Here is a 14,660-nt window from a genome sequence, read left to right as displayed (position 1 = left end):
GATGCTCCATGCAAAATGGCATATCTAACTGACAGGCAGGTTGCTCAAAAACACCAACACCTGTGCACACTCAGAAGCCTGATGATGCACACATCATCTCGGCTCCTGAAGCACTAAATCCTACACCTGGGAACTATGTGATTGACACTTACACATAACACTGTCATTATATTAGAATCATGTTTGCAGATTCCTCCACATGGTGTTGCTTTCATGTCTACCTTTCTCAGGGAGAATCTCCAAGCTCTCAGACATGAAAGGGTTTTCCAGCCAAATTAATTATTTTAGCAGATGGATTGGTTGACCTTTGTATTGATCTGAGGGACGTTTTGCGGTCTCTTCCCACAGACATTCTCCCGAAGGAGATCCCTATCTGGTATTTCCCAGGATAAGCGGGCTTCGATAAAAAAGGGAAAGCCCTGAGGAATATCCATCAAAACAAACATCACAGAGGTGTTGAAGGAAGCGTATTTAATCTTGCCCTCTGTCAATGTTAAGACAACAGTATTTTTTTCCCACATGCATGCTCACATATGCCATAATATGCACCCACTGACACCAAATCAAATAGTGGTGTGAGAGCCACATTGATTCCTGTATCTCTCTTGCTGTTACTCAAATAAACATCCAAGCCTGAGTCTGATCTGCTGCGCCAAGCAATCCCCTTATCAGCACCTGGCACACCACACAGCCTTGTGCCAGTCGGGGCCGCAGTGCCAGGACTGTCAGCCTGGGACTGAGGCTCAGACACACTCCTTGTCACTCCATTTGCCTCATGGATTTATAATAATACCACTTAGTTCTCCCCATCAAATGACTGAAAACCACAATTTGTGAATCTGCACACTTCCCTAAACACAGGTTGAGTAGCCACTTGAAGGGCCACTGCATGTCCAAATTGGGAGAACATTATGTTTCATTTTGCCCCTTTAAATTACCATAACCTCTCCTCCTTTCCTTTGAGGATGGGGGAGTATTTGGAGAAAAGGATTGGGAGGAGGAGGCTCCTTCACAGCTCCATTTTAATCCTTCTGTTCTCTCCATCCTTCAAACCATCTTCATGTGCTCTTACTCACCTCATCTCTCCACTCTTGTTATGCTACAGCCACTCAACCTGCTCGGCCTGAAATGTATTGCAATCAAGGCCGGGTGCATTACCGGTGATAGCTCTACAGCTCTAGGATCCCGATGCAGCATAAATACAGATATTATACATAGGCCACCCCCACCTTCCTTCTTTGTTCAAATAAATATTTCATAGATTCAAGCTCAGCCATCCACATCACAATAACTGTCGGCGCTTGTCAGAGCAGCGTCGATGACGAGAAGAGAGACTCCCCCCTTGTGTGTATCCTGAGCCGGCGCCTTAATTGCTTTCCAAAGTTTTACATAGTCTCTTTGTAGCTGTAGGGTTATCAGACGTAGCGAGTGTTGTGTCTTGGGTAGTCAGCTTTCACAGCGAGGCCACGAGGGTCTTGTCTGAGCTAGAGCTAAATGAAAATGTCTTCAAAGGATAAAGAACCTTATTTTTGTTATTTTAGTATTGTTACCCAATGGATAACTCCCGTCTTGAGGCAATAAATTGTTCAGTAATGACTAAAAACAATTGTTTTTTGTGGAAAATCTGACTGACAAAGGGAGTAATCTGTGGATAGCTGTGCAGCCCTCTTGTGAATAGCAGGCTTCTTAGTGCAAGAATAGCACTGGCTCCTCTCTGCTTAACTGTCCAGAACTGATCTGTCTCCTGCTAGACCTCAGCAGAAACACGATCTCTAATCCTCTGATCCCCTTCTCAACCTGCAAAGTTATCATCCAAAACTATCACCTCCACAAAACCTTCACCGGGTGAGAACACTGCAGCAAATCAAAGGAGGATGGTTTAGCTTTTTCTGTAACAATCATGCTTGCTGGATTTTAAAGATAGGAAATGCCCTTCCTCTGTCATGTGGATTTGCTACTATGTTTTCTCTTTGCTGGATTCTTCTTGTGATTCTGTACACTGCGATTCTTGGGGATCAATATTCAAAGAAAGGCCATTTCAGAATAATTTCATGATAGCTATGACATTGACTGAATCTGTGCTTTCTTTCAACGCTGTAGTCTAAAAAATATCCTGCAGTAGACAACACCAAACTCTAAAAGACTGTAACCATGGGTCTTTCTCCATGGCAACGGATGTGGGGCTCACAGCCAAAGTTTACTGATTTCTTTCCCTTTTCTTTAGCTTCCACTTGTCACTAAAAGTTCTTTTAATTGAATAATATTCAAAGTTTGTTTGTGTTTGTATATTTGTTTGTGACAAGATTATGATGATGACGAGGCCACATACAATAATGTTTTAAACATCTTAATTAACTAATGTAGTAAGAAAAAAGATATATTGTGTATATATATGTATACACTACCGGTCAAAAGTTTGGGGTCACTTAGAAATTTCCATTGCACTCCATTATAGACAGAATACCAGCTGAGGTCAGTTGCATTGTTTTTTTAACCAGGACAGCAGTTTTCAAATTACATTATGTGCTTACATAATTGCAAAAGGGTTCTCCAGTGTTTTCTCAGTTAGTTTTTTAAAATGATATCAGATTAGTGAACAGAATGGGCCTTTGGAACATTGGATCAATGGTTGCTGACAATGGCTAATGTAGATATTGCATTAAAGATCAGCCCCCCCACTCAGATCAGCTGGTATTCTGTCTATAATGGAGTGGCATGGAAATTTGTAAGTGACCCCAAACTTTTGACCGGTAGTGTATAAAAAACATATTTTCAATTCACTAACTTCGATTAATCTCATTATTTTCTCAATTTATTGTTTGGTCTATAAAATATCAGAAAATTATAAAAACCCAAAATAATAATCTAGTATTGAATTCAGATTGTTGTTTTACTATCATGGAAGAGTTAGAAATCCAAAAAAAAACATTTTAGGGCCTACAAATTTTGACTATGTTGCATTTTTGCTCAACAATTCTTAAAGTTGCCCTGTGGAGATTTTCCTGCACTCTTAAAAATACGAATGGAAAATCGATTTTGCAAATATTTTACGAGGAAATGCATTCAACACATTTGTTCACCTCAAAGATGCAAAGTGCAATCTGGGCAGTAACTCTGAATGTAAACATTTAGCCCTTACATTTCCGTCTCTCCACTAATTTACTTTACTCCATTAACTGACTGTTTCAGCTCTCGGTAGTTTTTATTGTAGATATCTAGGATTCTTACTCAATTAGTAAGAGTAAAGTACACCCATTGAAGTCCATTTTGTATAGATTGTATTGTACAGCACTAACGATAATCTATAAACCCGCTGTGCAGATATTTAGAATGCATACTTGAACATAATACTCTATGCAAGACTTTTAGTGACGCTGTATTGATTAGCCGTCTTTCTTTTACTTTATGGTTTTAGTGGGTGGATCTAGTCTGCTGTATTCATGCTTTACCTGCTCTAAGTGGATTTTATTTTGGTTTCTTCAAACATGTTTGATTAATGTATGTTACTTTTAAGCTTGCACTGCTGACCATCGCCAATATTCTTCCAATCTATTTTGTCTAGTCCCATCTAATTGATGGATGGGCCATCCACTGCTATTCCATTTTATCTTCAATACTGTCTCTCCTAATTAGACTGTATTGTTCAAGATCACTTTGAAAACATTTGTCATATCGTTGGAGTGTTATCCCAGAGCTAAGACTTTAAGCCGATAAAATACTGGGAGTTATGATTAAAGAAATCGGTGTATCTTGCTGTTAGTGTTACTGGTGGGTAGGTGCTGCTCACCAGAACACTTTGATTTATGATAATGACTGCTGGCGTGTGCCTTGGCCCAATGTCTCTCTATGACAAGCTGTGGCCAGAGCACATCGCAGCCTCTCTAAATTGTGTCACACGCTCTTGATTCCGCCTCCCTCCACCCACTGTGTGCATCGAGCATGTCACTGGAAAACCAGCTCAATATCCCCAGAGGATGTGGAAACTCAGGCGTTGAGCAGCGGATTGCAGTCAAGTGTGTCAACGGTGCAGGTCAGAATGTGGTCTGGTATTTTTCTTTCTCCCCCCTCTAGGGGACAAGAAGGTGAAGGGTTGTTTTTGTATTGGACCTTTCAAATTGCCAACACTGCAGTTCAGTTAATGGCCTTTTGTCAGAGCTGCCCTAAGAATTCTTTTAGATTAAAGACATTCAGTCACCAGTAATGGGTCCTCTCGGTGTTCTGCTCAGCTCAACATCTAAACCAAAACCTTCCCGCTCTCACCAGTTGTCCTGGCTCGTGTGATGTGTGAATGCTTTTACTCAGTGTGCATTTCAAACCAGCCAGCCCACACCCCCAATAAAACCCCAGCAATCTGTCCCGCTTTGTTGTGACGAAAGATCCCCAATCTGGCTTTGATGAGCTCGTAAATCCCGGGCCCCGGAGCGTGGTGAGGGCAGGCTCCATGATGGCAGAGTCTCTAAAAAGGATGATCAGATGGCTTTATTGGCCAGGAGAGTAAGGAGGCAGACCGCCAGGGGCCTTGTTATTGGCTTGATTTATCCACAATCCCAAGAGGGTCATCTTCATCGGCTCACCAGCATCACCTTAGCCAGTCTGCAGAAAATGTATTTATGGTGTGTTTTTGTGCTGGTGTAGGCGACTGGATGGCCCCTTCATAGTTCTAACCTCTCACTGCTTTCCACCTGTCACACACCTTAATGAGCCTCCAAAGACAGTGGAGATACTTTGTATGCTGTTATCTGATTCATTGTTGCTTTATGGTCTCTTTTTTTGCTTCTTGCCTCCAGCTCCAGTCGTTTACAATGTAATTAAAGTTGTTGCTTAGATAAACACAGTTGTTGATCTGGCATAGGCCTGTGTGCACCATATGGATACTGTAACTGAGCTCTAACTGAAAATCTCATTTGGCCACTTTCTGCATTGTGTATCATATTAGCACATATGGGGTGGGTCACTGTGTCTGTGTGAATGGGGAACAGAGGAGTGGATTAAATGCGAAGAGGCAATATTAGGATGAGAAAATGTAATCATAAAGGTGTTTGCGGGTTATAATTAGATAAATGTTTGATGCTGTAGTTTATAACATGTCTGAGATTTTCACAGATAAGATCTTTTGTGAAAGAAAAGGTTTATAGTCTGCACCGAGTTTATTAGAGAAGTTTAAAACATGTTGGTCATGTACCGTCATGATGAACACTCTTCTTGTAGCATGCAGGTTTTTTTCTTCTCCGGTGCTTCTGTGTGCTTTTATGCAGCGTTCATCTTATTAATAAATAGAATAGATGTAGATGTATGGCTGTTGTCTTGTATAACCTGTGTGTTACATTCTGCTGCACAACAAATTGCCCCTCGGGGATAATAAAGACTCCTTGAACCTTGAATAAAGTACATAAACATTTTGTTATTTACAATTACATACAATTTCAAAGTCTTGTGTTTTAACATAATTAACAATGTGTAACAATAACAGCTAGAAGGGCACTCAGAGAGCACAGACCTTCACCAAGGCCTTGCCAAGTCTTCTACTGTTAACAATTGAAAAAACAATCTGTGTACCTGCCCCGTGATTTGGATCGGCTCCAAATTGTAATGAGTTCTTCCTTGGCCCATGCTACACCCTTACACCAAGTTTCATGAAAATCAAACCAGTATTTTTTCTTAAGTCCTGCCGACACACAAATAAACCGACCAGTTTCCTATCCAAACTGAATTTTCTGTTGAATTTCTAAAACAACTTTTGAACGTGCGCATGTTCCACCAAAACAACTTCCGTTGCCGTCCGGGGCTTAGCATCTCCCAAAGACAATTGCGATTGGTTTAAAGAAAAGCCAATAAACTAGAACAGGTTTTTCTCCCATCCTGAAATGCTGACTAGCCACACCCTCCTCCGCAGCGCTGTAGAGAAAGGTCTGGCAGACAGATGACGGACACATGTTGATGGTCAATACCCAGCTGGGATTTTGATAAATTATTTATCATTCGAGTCCTTTAGTCAGCAGAAATGCCAAACATTTACTCAGCTTTTCAGAGGGGTGCTTTGAGCTAGGTGCACTGTGTAGCACTGTGTCAAAGCTAACATACTGATATTTAGCAGATATAATATTTACCATGTTCATCATCGTAGTTTAGCATGTTAGCAGCACTGTGGAAGAAGGTCTTGGCAATGCGAGACAAGATAATGTATGACACACATCTCTCTATTATTGTGATTGATTTAAACTGATTTCTACTGCCACAATTCCACTGTAAGTCTCTTCGCCTTTTAACACCTATGATCCTCTTCATCATCATCACCACCGTAGAGACACTTTCCATAATAATAAAATGTCTGCTCAGTATAGTATAAATTAGATTTGTTATAGCTGACTTTGACAGACAAGTGAATTTTTAGTAAAGTCATGCTTCATGGTTGTTTTGTTTATTAAAAATATATAATGCCTAGGTTATCAGCTAGCCACTTTTGTTTTAGTCATGGCGTAAATAGGAATGTGTGTACAGGTATGTGAGTAAACTCCTGAAATAATAAGATGTTCTATAATTTAACACAAATTAAGAATGGCATAAAATAGTAAATGGAGCTCAAACATAAAAAGTGTGTGTGTATAGAGTATGTGTATACTGTAAATCCCCACATATCTTCTAACTTTAACATTTAAGTTCCAATATAAATGCATTCTCAGGCTACTGTTGACGCCAGGTTTCACTTTTTGACCCCATGCCTGATCTCTGAAAGCTCTGCCTAATTTACCGTAACACTCTGAATACATTTTGACTTTATATGAAAGTTACTCTTAACCTTCACAGAGACAACTAAGTCAGCTGTAGCCGGGGCCGGCTGTAGTAATCCATTCATTCCTCCCACCGCTGTCACCCTGAACATGTGGGAGAGTCATCTCAGGGGCGATTAGTGATGAATATGTACAGAAGTTGCTTCTCTTTCTCACTCTCATCCATTATGTATTAGAGACAGACAGCATGGAGCATGGAGGAAACAGAGGATTAGGTCATCAAATACCATTTTGCCAGAAGAGCACCTTTTGAGACCTAAAATAACGCAGGATTAGAGGAGCTATTTTTGTACTTGAATAGATGAATAGATGTTGGTTGCTTGGCATAGACATACAGAAAATGTTTAGCTATGAATCCAGTCTGTGCTTTCTGTCTTTAAAGATGAAGCAAAGCAAAAACATAAAGGGTGCTTTAACATAGCATGAGCTAAGAAAAACAGCCCTGTTTTCAGCTGTAAGACAGTGTATGTTCTTTGTTAATCACATGTGTTTTTAAATTCTTTATTTAGCTTTAGAAGTGGGTGAATTCCTTCATCCCGTAAAGGAATGCTTAATCCTTCAGATTTTGATTAAATAGAATTTGGAGATGCATGGTTTTCAACAGATAGATGTGACACAAAATACATACAGTAAGACACGCTTTTCATTACAAAGACCTGGACAAAGGATAGGGCAAAAGAACAATTGGAATGAAGGACTGTGACTATGTACTTTATAGTCTGCAGTGCCAGTTCCAAACGTGCCTCTTGGGAACAGGGCTGATTTCTTTGTTCTGGTATTGCTGCTTGCAGCTTCAATGAGAACCGTTCATCCAAACAACTTCCCAATCAACACTGCGCTTCGTTGGGTTCTGTAGCAGTAAACGTGCCATGACATAGTTACATCCCCTAGCAAAGCTATATACAGTATGTATATCTATAAACAGTATATGTATGCAGCATTTGCTAATGCCTAGGCTATTTCTAGGAACAAAAACGTCCTTTCCAAACATTACGTCGCTAGTTTGCTACAATGTAACCTCTTTGGCTTTGTTTTCTTCATCTGTTTTAGAATGTTTTTGGAAAAGTCATCAAATTTTAAAAATTGAATTTCCTAGGTCTGCAAAAGTCTTGGAAAAAAGGGTTGCTGTGTAATTTTCACCCTTTAATGAATATTTGGAGTATAGTTAACAGTTCTGTTTGTGTTCAAGGTCCTGAACAGTCATGGAAATGATATAGGTCCTTGAAAAGTCATGAAAAAGTCATGTTTGAACCCTGCAGTAGGCTTTTACTCCGTATCCGTTGACATCCTGGGCACAGATTTCTATTTATTCTGATAGGGCTGACCTCAGATTGCTGGATATCCCACATGACTACATAAACTGTAGAGCTTAAAATAAACCTAAACCACTGCTTCCGTTATTGAGAGAGACAGTGTGACTAGGCTGGCTTGGTTGATTAGCTGGCTCGCCTTCTTTCATTGATCTCGGTGTGATGCGGCTTCTTCAAAAGGCCACCCTCATCTCAATTCAGAACAAATGCTGTGGTGAATCAGTGCTCTGACTCTCTAGTTGATGCTACGTTCCTTCAGTTAAAAAGTGACATTTAATATATGTAATAATAACTTAAACACACATTTGCATCTGATTTGGTTGCAAAGTTATCATCTTAAAAGGACCTGCTGCTTCCATATTCCAGAGGTGCATGACTTATTTTCTTCAATGCAAATTATTACACCGTCCGTCTCATCAGGTGGAAACCGCCTCCTCCACAGTTTTATTATGCAAATGCCAGAAATCCTTTTTTGTTGCCATCGGCCACCCCCACACTTTAAAAGATTAAATATTCATGATCTTCATCATTACTTTGCATTACACATTGAAGATATTCAGGAGCAAGACTCTCAGGCGGTATTTCCTTAAATTTGTGACACTCTATCACTGATTATTTAAAATTATTTAAGTACAATGTAGTCAAATAAATGTATAAATAATTGAGGAGTTGTGTGAATGTGTGTCTTAGGAAGAAAGAAAAAACATACAGTAAGAGAGGAGCATATGCTGGTGATTGTAGTGAGCGCGGATCAGGAGTTATGGTTCCCTGGGGTCCCACTTACATCTATAATTCATGCTTTAGAGGGTCTGATGGCCACTCAACTCATTGTGTGGTTACAGGCAGGCTTGGGGTCCTTATTTCAGCCTTAATCCATGTTTTTCAAACACTACAAGCACTGACTTATACCAAATAAATATGTAACCATTTATAATTAATTCTAATGATGAGTAATGAAAAAACTTTTTTTTTTTATTAAGAATATGGCAGTATGACGCATTGGAACACACATTTGTGTATTAGCTTTTACAGCAATATGCAGCTGTATTATTGCAACATTCTTTACTTCGATTTAGCTCTTAAGCATAAGAGCTTGAAATAGCCCGGTTAGGGGAGTAGATTCTACTAAATGAATAATCTAGTTAGAGCGGTTCTAAACAAATGGAAACGCAGTCAACCCGGGCGTGATGTCATTCACTGCTGCGGCTATCACTCCTCCTGCCTAAACGTTAATCTATATCCACGACGTTCAACTTTGCTCGGTTGCTGCCGGAAATTCCGCCGGATGTCCCTCTTTTCGGCAGGATGTCCGGTACCTTGCGCTTTCTTTGTGTTGGCGTTCTAAACTCCAGTGGACTTATGAGGACTATGGGTAATGACGGGCCATTACACTGGTCACTAACACACTCTCCATTGTGTTGTAAATTAAAACATTTTCAATACTTTCTTCTTCTCATCTCAATTTTTTTTTTTTTTTTTTACTTCAGAAATTATTTTACAATGTATTGTTTAAGGTGCTGTGGAGGAAGGTTTGGCAAAGAGAGACTAGCCTAAACCTAACCAATCAAACCAACAAAGGCAACGAGTACAAGGCATCAGAGGCAGTGTAGGGCGGGAGATTCCTTCGCCATCCTAGGGAACGCAAATTTGTGTACAATAATGTCCCGTTCTAATATTGTGCATCATGGGAAATGTAGGCTCCAGCATTTCTAGAGTTTGACTGTTAAAAGTGATTGGTTTTGGCCGATTCTTTTTTTAAGGACCCGTGCAGCAGTTATGTTCCAAGTGTTATCTGCAAAGGCTTCATTAATTGCAATACATTTTCATGGTGCTGTCCTGTGTCTCCAGGTGTGGAGGGGCACCATAGCCAGAATGCGATATCGGCGGATGAGAGCAGCCCTCGTCATCCTGCGTGCCTACCGACGCTACAAGGTGAAATCTTACATCCGCGAGGTCAACCGGCGCTTCAAAAATGTCCGATCCATGAAGGACTACGGCAGGCATGTGAAATGGCCAACGCCCCCCAAAGTCCTGCGCAAGTTTGAAGAGGCACTCAGAAGCATCTATAACAGGTACTAACACTAACACTATTTTAACGCTAAATGTGACTGCTGTGTATCTGCGGCCCAGCAGCCCTTTCAAGATTCACAAGTTGCTGTATTTGCGCTAATTATTATTCATATCATATCTATTCATGTGTTTTACCGGTTTTTAATGCTTATGATTTTTAACTGTTTTTACTTGTGTTTTATCTGTTTAACTAATTTTGTGTAAAGCACTTTGAATTGCCCTGTTGCTGAAATGTGCTATACAAATAAAGCTGCCTTGCCTAAGTTTCTTAAGGTTCTGTAAGGTTCTTTTACAGAGTAGGTTCAGGGTTAATTCTCTTAATTTCAAAAATAAAGTCAAACTGAAATTAAATGTAAAAAAAATGAAATATTCTCATTTTAAACAGAGGCAGAGTTTCAACCTTTTTAAGATAGATTTTTTGTTTTCACTTGCTTTCTTTTGAAGAAAATCACCTTCCTGAATTGACTGAACTAAAAGTGGATCTGAACGCATGGCCTCGAGTGTTATATTACATCCAGAAGAGTCCGTTTGAAGCAACTTACACATGTTTCCTTCTGCCTTGGGCTCACACTGTGCATTGATTTTTCTTTCTCCATGAAAGACTCATCACCGCTTTTTATCCCAATGTCTGCTTGTTTGCTTTTTTCTATTTGGCACAGTCGGTATATAGCCTTCCTAGAGAATGATGTTGGCTGTCAGGTTGTGTGAGTGAAAGGCCAGTAAGTACAGTACAGCTGGGGTTCTTTGCAGTCCTGCTATACCGCCCCGCTGACCCAGCTATCCAAGCCTTGTGAAGACATCTCAATGGAGAAGTTCGATTTATGCAGTAAACTCTTTTTGTGTGTTTGATGTGTTAACCCCCAGGTGGTGGGCATGGACACTGATCAAAGGTCTCTCTCCAGAAGAGGCCCTGCAGGTGAGGGCCAAGGTAGCCAGCCTGGAGGCCCTGAAGGGCCAGAGGGCCGACTTGGGGCTACAGAGAGCCTGGGAAGGAAACTACCTGGTGAGGATGTGGGATGGCAGTGTGGGTGCATACTGGATGTACTGTGTCTGCATTCCTTGAGATAAGTGGAGTGTTCTAATCGGTGCTCTGTGTTTTATGTGCCTGACAGAAGCGAGACAGCGCTGATACGGCTGCTTCATTCACACTGGTTTCCAGCGAGCTGCAGCGAAAAGACAAATTCATGAGAGTTTTGTTCTCCTGCAACGTGCGCAAGGTAGTAAGGAGGTTTTAAGAGCATGTATCCCCTCCTAACCACATGCACACACTGTCACAACATGCATCTGTTTGTGCAAGCAAATAAACCCAACTGCTCTTGGTTTGTGCCATCGTTCTGCAGGGTGTTTAGATCTGTGTGTACAGTATGTGTGCTCGTATCCTGTGAGGTGACTAATGAGGAGCTTTGTGTATCCCAGATCAACCGTTTCCACAAGGCGGAGAACCGGGCTGTGCTCATCACTGACCGCCACCTGTACAAGATGGACCCCCTGAAGCAGTACAAACCCATGAAAAGCATCCCCCTGTACAACGTATGGCACACTCTATTCTTCTCTAACAGCCTCCTTTTATGATGAACACAGGGCGGCTCATTAGACACAGGTGTCACAGTATTTTAGTTCAGATTTCCATAGCTGTTTTCATAAATTGGCCAAATAGAAGGACAGATCTTCGATATGCAAATCCATAAAACACTTTCACTCGTAACAGATCAGAATTAGAATTGCTTATGTAGAATTGCTTTTGAATTTAATTGAATTAAATGTTACACACAAAATGAAACAACATAAATCACATCACCTCAAGATAATGCTGCAAACAGCAGTAGAGTCTTGTTTAAATTTATCTAAAGTGTAGTCTGAAGTGAACTACAGCTAGCTGAGCTAACCAGTTGACGGCAGCTACAGTTAGCAGCAGTTAGCCTTTCATTAACCACGTGAAGCTTTCCGTCCGTCAGGAAACTTCGTCAATCACAGAGTCAAGGCAGTGCTGTCAGAGTAGCATCAGAATGATTTTGAAGCTGTTGTTTTAAAGTGAAATAGTTATGCAATGTTGCTTTTATAGACAAAAATATTCTACACGATAAGCAGCAGTGATTTAAACTGTATTAAATTTAACTGTTTTAAATTAACTGTTTAATATGGATTATACTCCCTCTGACCAAGTTTTATTATAATGGCTGCCTCATTATACAGAGACCATAGTGTACATCAGAACGAGAGCTCTCTGAGCCTGCTTCATTAGAATTAAATGTTGAATTGCCTCGTTTAATAATGGAAGACCTAGTGCAGTAATATATGATTATGTTGAACATGCTTGTCATTAGTTTACATGTATATAAATGTACATTAGAGTACTGTACATGTTGCTTTTAAAATGGACAGACAAGATCATAAAAAGTGAAATGAAATATTTTAGAATAGTGGTTTTAGGAAAGCTGGTTTGAAAGTGGTTGAACAAATATTTGTTTAAATATATATATATATATACAGTATATCTTGTTGACAGGGAATCTCATTTCATTTTTTTTATCCTGAAACAAATTAGCAATAATTAGAGATACAAGCTTTCTTAAGACGGGCTGAAACAATTAGACTACAACAATTTAGATAATCAAAAAGCAAAAATAGTAAGCATTTGGTTTCTCAAGCTTCTCAAATGTCAGGATGTGCTTATTGGTTGTGTTTCATTTCTCCTTATTCGGATCTCTTTGGACTTCAGACTTACTTACTGTTAGTCAGACAAAACAACTTGACATTTTGACATTTTCTGACATTTTATTGGCCAAACAATTAATTGATGAATTGATTAAATATTCATGATATGCAGCCCTATTTGAGACTTTCTATCACAAATGTTAATTTTATAAAGCAGTAAAATATACATGATATGATATTCTTGCACATCTTGTTCCTCCGTATACTGTATCCTGCTGTATGTGAGAGCAGCTGCAGCAGAGGTGACAGTATTATCTCTGGTTTTCACATCTCACCAGCTTGTTATCCTGTGGCAACATGGCAATATGCAAAATATCTCATTCAGCTCTACGATTGGCTGCTTTTAATTCATATTCACAATGTGATAGGCCCATTAAGGCTGCTACATGCACACAGCACATGAGGCTGTTTCCATGGTGTGTGTGTGTGTGTGTGTGTGTGTGTGTGTGTGTGTGTGTGTGTGTGTGTGTGTGTGTGTGTGTGTGTGTGTGTGTGTGTGTGTGTGTGTGTGTGTGTGTGTGTGTGTGTGTGTGTGTGTGCGCGTGTGTGTGTGCGTGCGTGTGCGTGTGTGTTTTGACTTCATGTTACTTGTTTTTTTCAAAATCCGTTGAAATTTTAAAAAGGTGAAATTTCTTTTCTCTTGTTTTCTTAAATCTTCTTGCACAAACGTAATTTATTTCTTGATTCACGCAGTTACACATTCATACCTGGAAGCTGCCCAGTACAACCACAGTCAGATCTGCTGGCCACAGAGCCGCTCCACTGGAGCGGTTGGGGTTAAGGGCCTCTCAGTGGTGGTTTTGAGGGTGGTGTAATTTGTTTTAACACTCTTACGTCTTAGGGTTAGACTCAAACGGCCCTTTGAGGAGAAAAGATGACCAGCCAATGTGTCTTCACTCTTTAAAACAAAGAGTATACACAAATATATTCATGCCGTTGAAGGTAAACTACTTACAATATTTCTGATTGTAACCAACACTCCTAGTAAGTTCTGCAATGATCAATATTACTCACCAGGTTTTTGCCCCACTGACCTTGGAGGTGAGGCAGAAATGAGGCAAGAAGTGAAGGTGTAATACATTAATCTCTGAGGCGGATATGCCCCCGTCGTCTGGTGAAATGAGTGAGATATGAGGCCGGTGTGTGGTGACAACTGTGACGAGACACCCCAGTGTTTAATCTGACAAAGTGACATGTGGGAAATAGAGAGCTTGGCGATTGACACCCAAAGCCTGTATCGCCGCATCTGGAAGTGAAATGAGGAGATGGAGTTGAGACAGATGGTGGCAGACAGAGAGCAGCATTTTAGAAGATTCTTAGTTATTGTTCATTCAGAGAGAGTGAGTCACACACACACACACACACACACACACACACACACACACACACACACACACACACACACAGTTGATGGATGAGGCTCAGTCCAATACACATAGCATATGGAGAGCCATCAGTGTTGTTAAAGAACAAGGCTGGCACAAACTATGGTTTGCAGCTTTCACACATTGGCAGTGACTCAACAAGATGTACTGAAGGGAAGAGAGATTTACAGCTTTTGTAACCTTCCTTTTAAACCCTGACACAAAAATGTTTATCTGTTTTTCATCTTAAGAGTTTGTTGTATTTTTATAGGGGCTGTACTCAATATTCAGAGCATTAATGAAGCAGAAAACTACTGTCTGCTATGTAAAGATATAGTGGAGTAATGACGTCACACTCCCTCTGTGTGTTGTAATCCGAGCTTCTCTGTTCTTTATTTTGATAGTTGGCCGTG

At 40.3% G+C, this 14,660-nt stretch overlaps 1 protein-coding gene across 1 annotated transcript in view; it reads left to right on the top strand.

The window, feature by feature from the left end:
* Nucleotides 1-14,660, top strand: part of myo1d (myosin 1D) — a 97,500-nt gene that overhangs the window by 53,409 nt on the left and 29,431 nt on the right. The window contains exons 17-20 of the mRNA XM_032501500.1: nucleotides 9,947-10,170; nucleotides 11,033-11,171; nucleotides 11,281-11,385; nucleotides 11,585-11,698. Coding sequence (XP_032357391.1) covers nucleotides 9,947-10,170; nucleotides 11,033-11,171; nucleotides 11,281-11,385; nucleotides 11,585-11,698 — 582 coding nt within the window. The remainder of the gene's footprint in view (nucleotides 1-9,946; nucleotides 10,171-11,032; nucleotides 11,172-11,280; nucleotides 11,386-11,584; nucleotides 11,699-14,660) is intronic.

Source organism: Etheostoma spectabile, chromosome 21, assembly GCF_008692095.1.
Source record: "Etheostoma spectabile isolate EspeVRDwgs_2016 chromosome 21, UIUC_Espe_1.0, whole genome shotgun sequence".
Classification (NCBI taxonomy): Eukaryota; Metazoa; Chordata; class Actinopteri; order Perciformes; family Percidae; genus Etheostoma; species Etheostoma spectabile.
The sequence above is the reverse complement of the archived record's forward strand: the minus strand, read 5'-3'. Positions and strand labels throughout refer to the sequence as shown.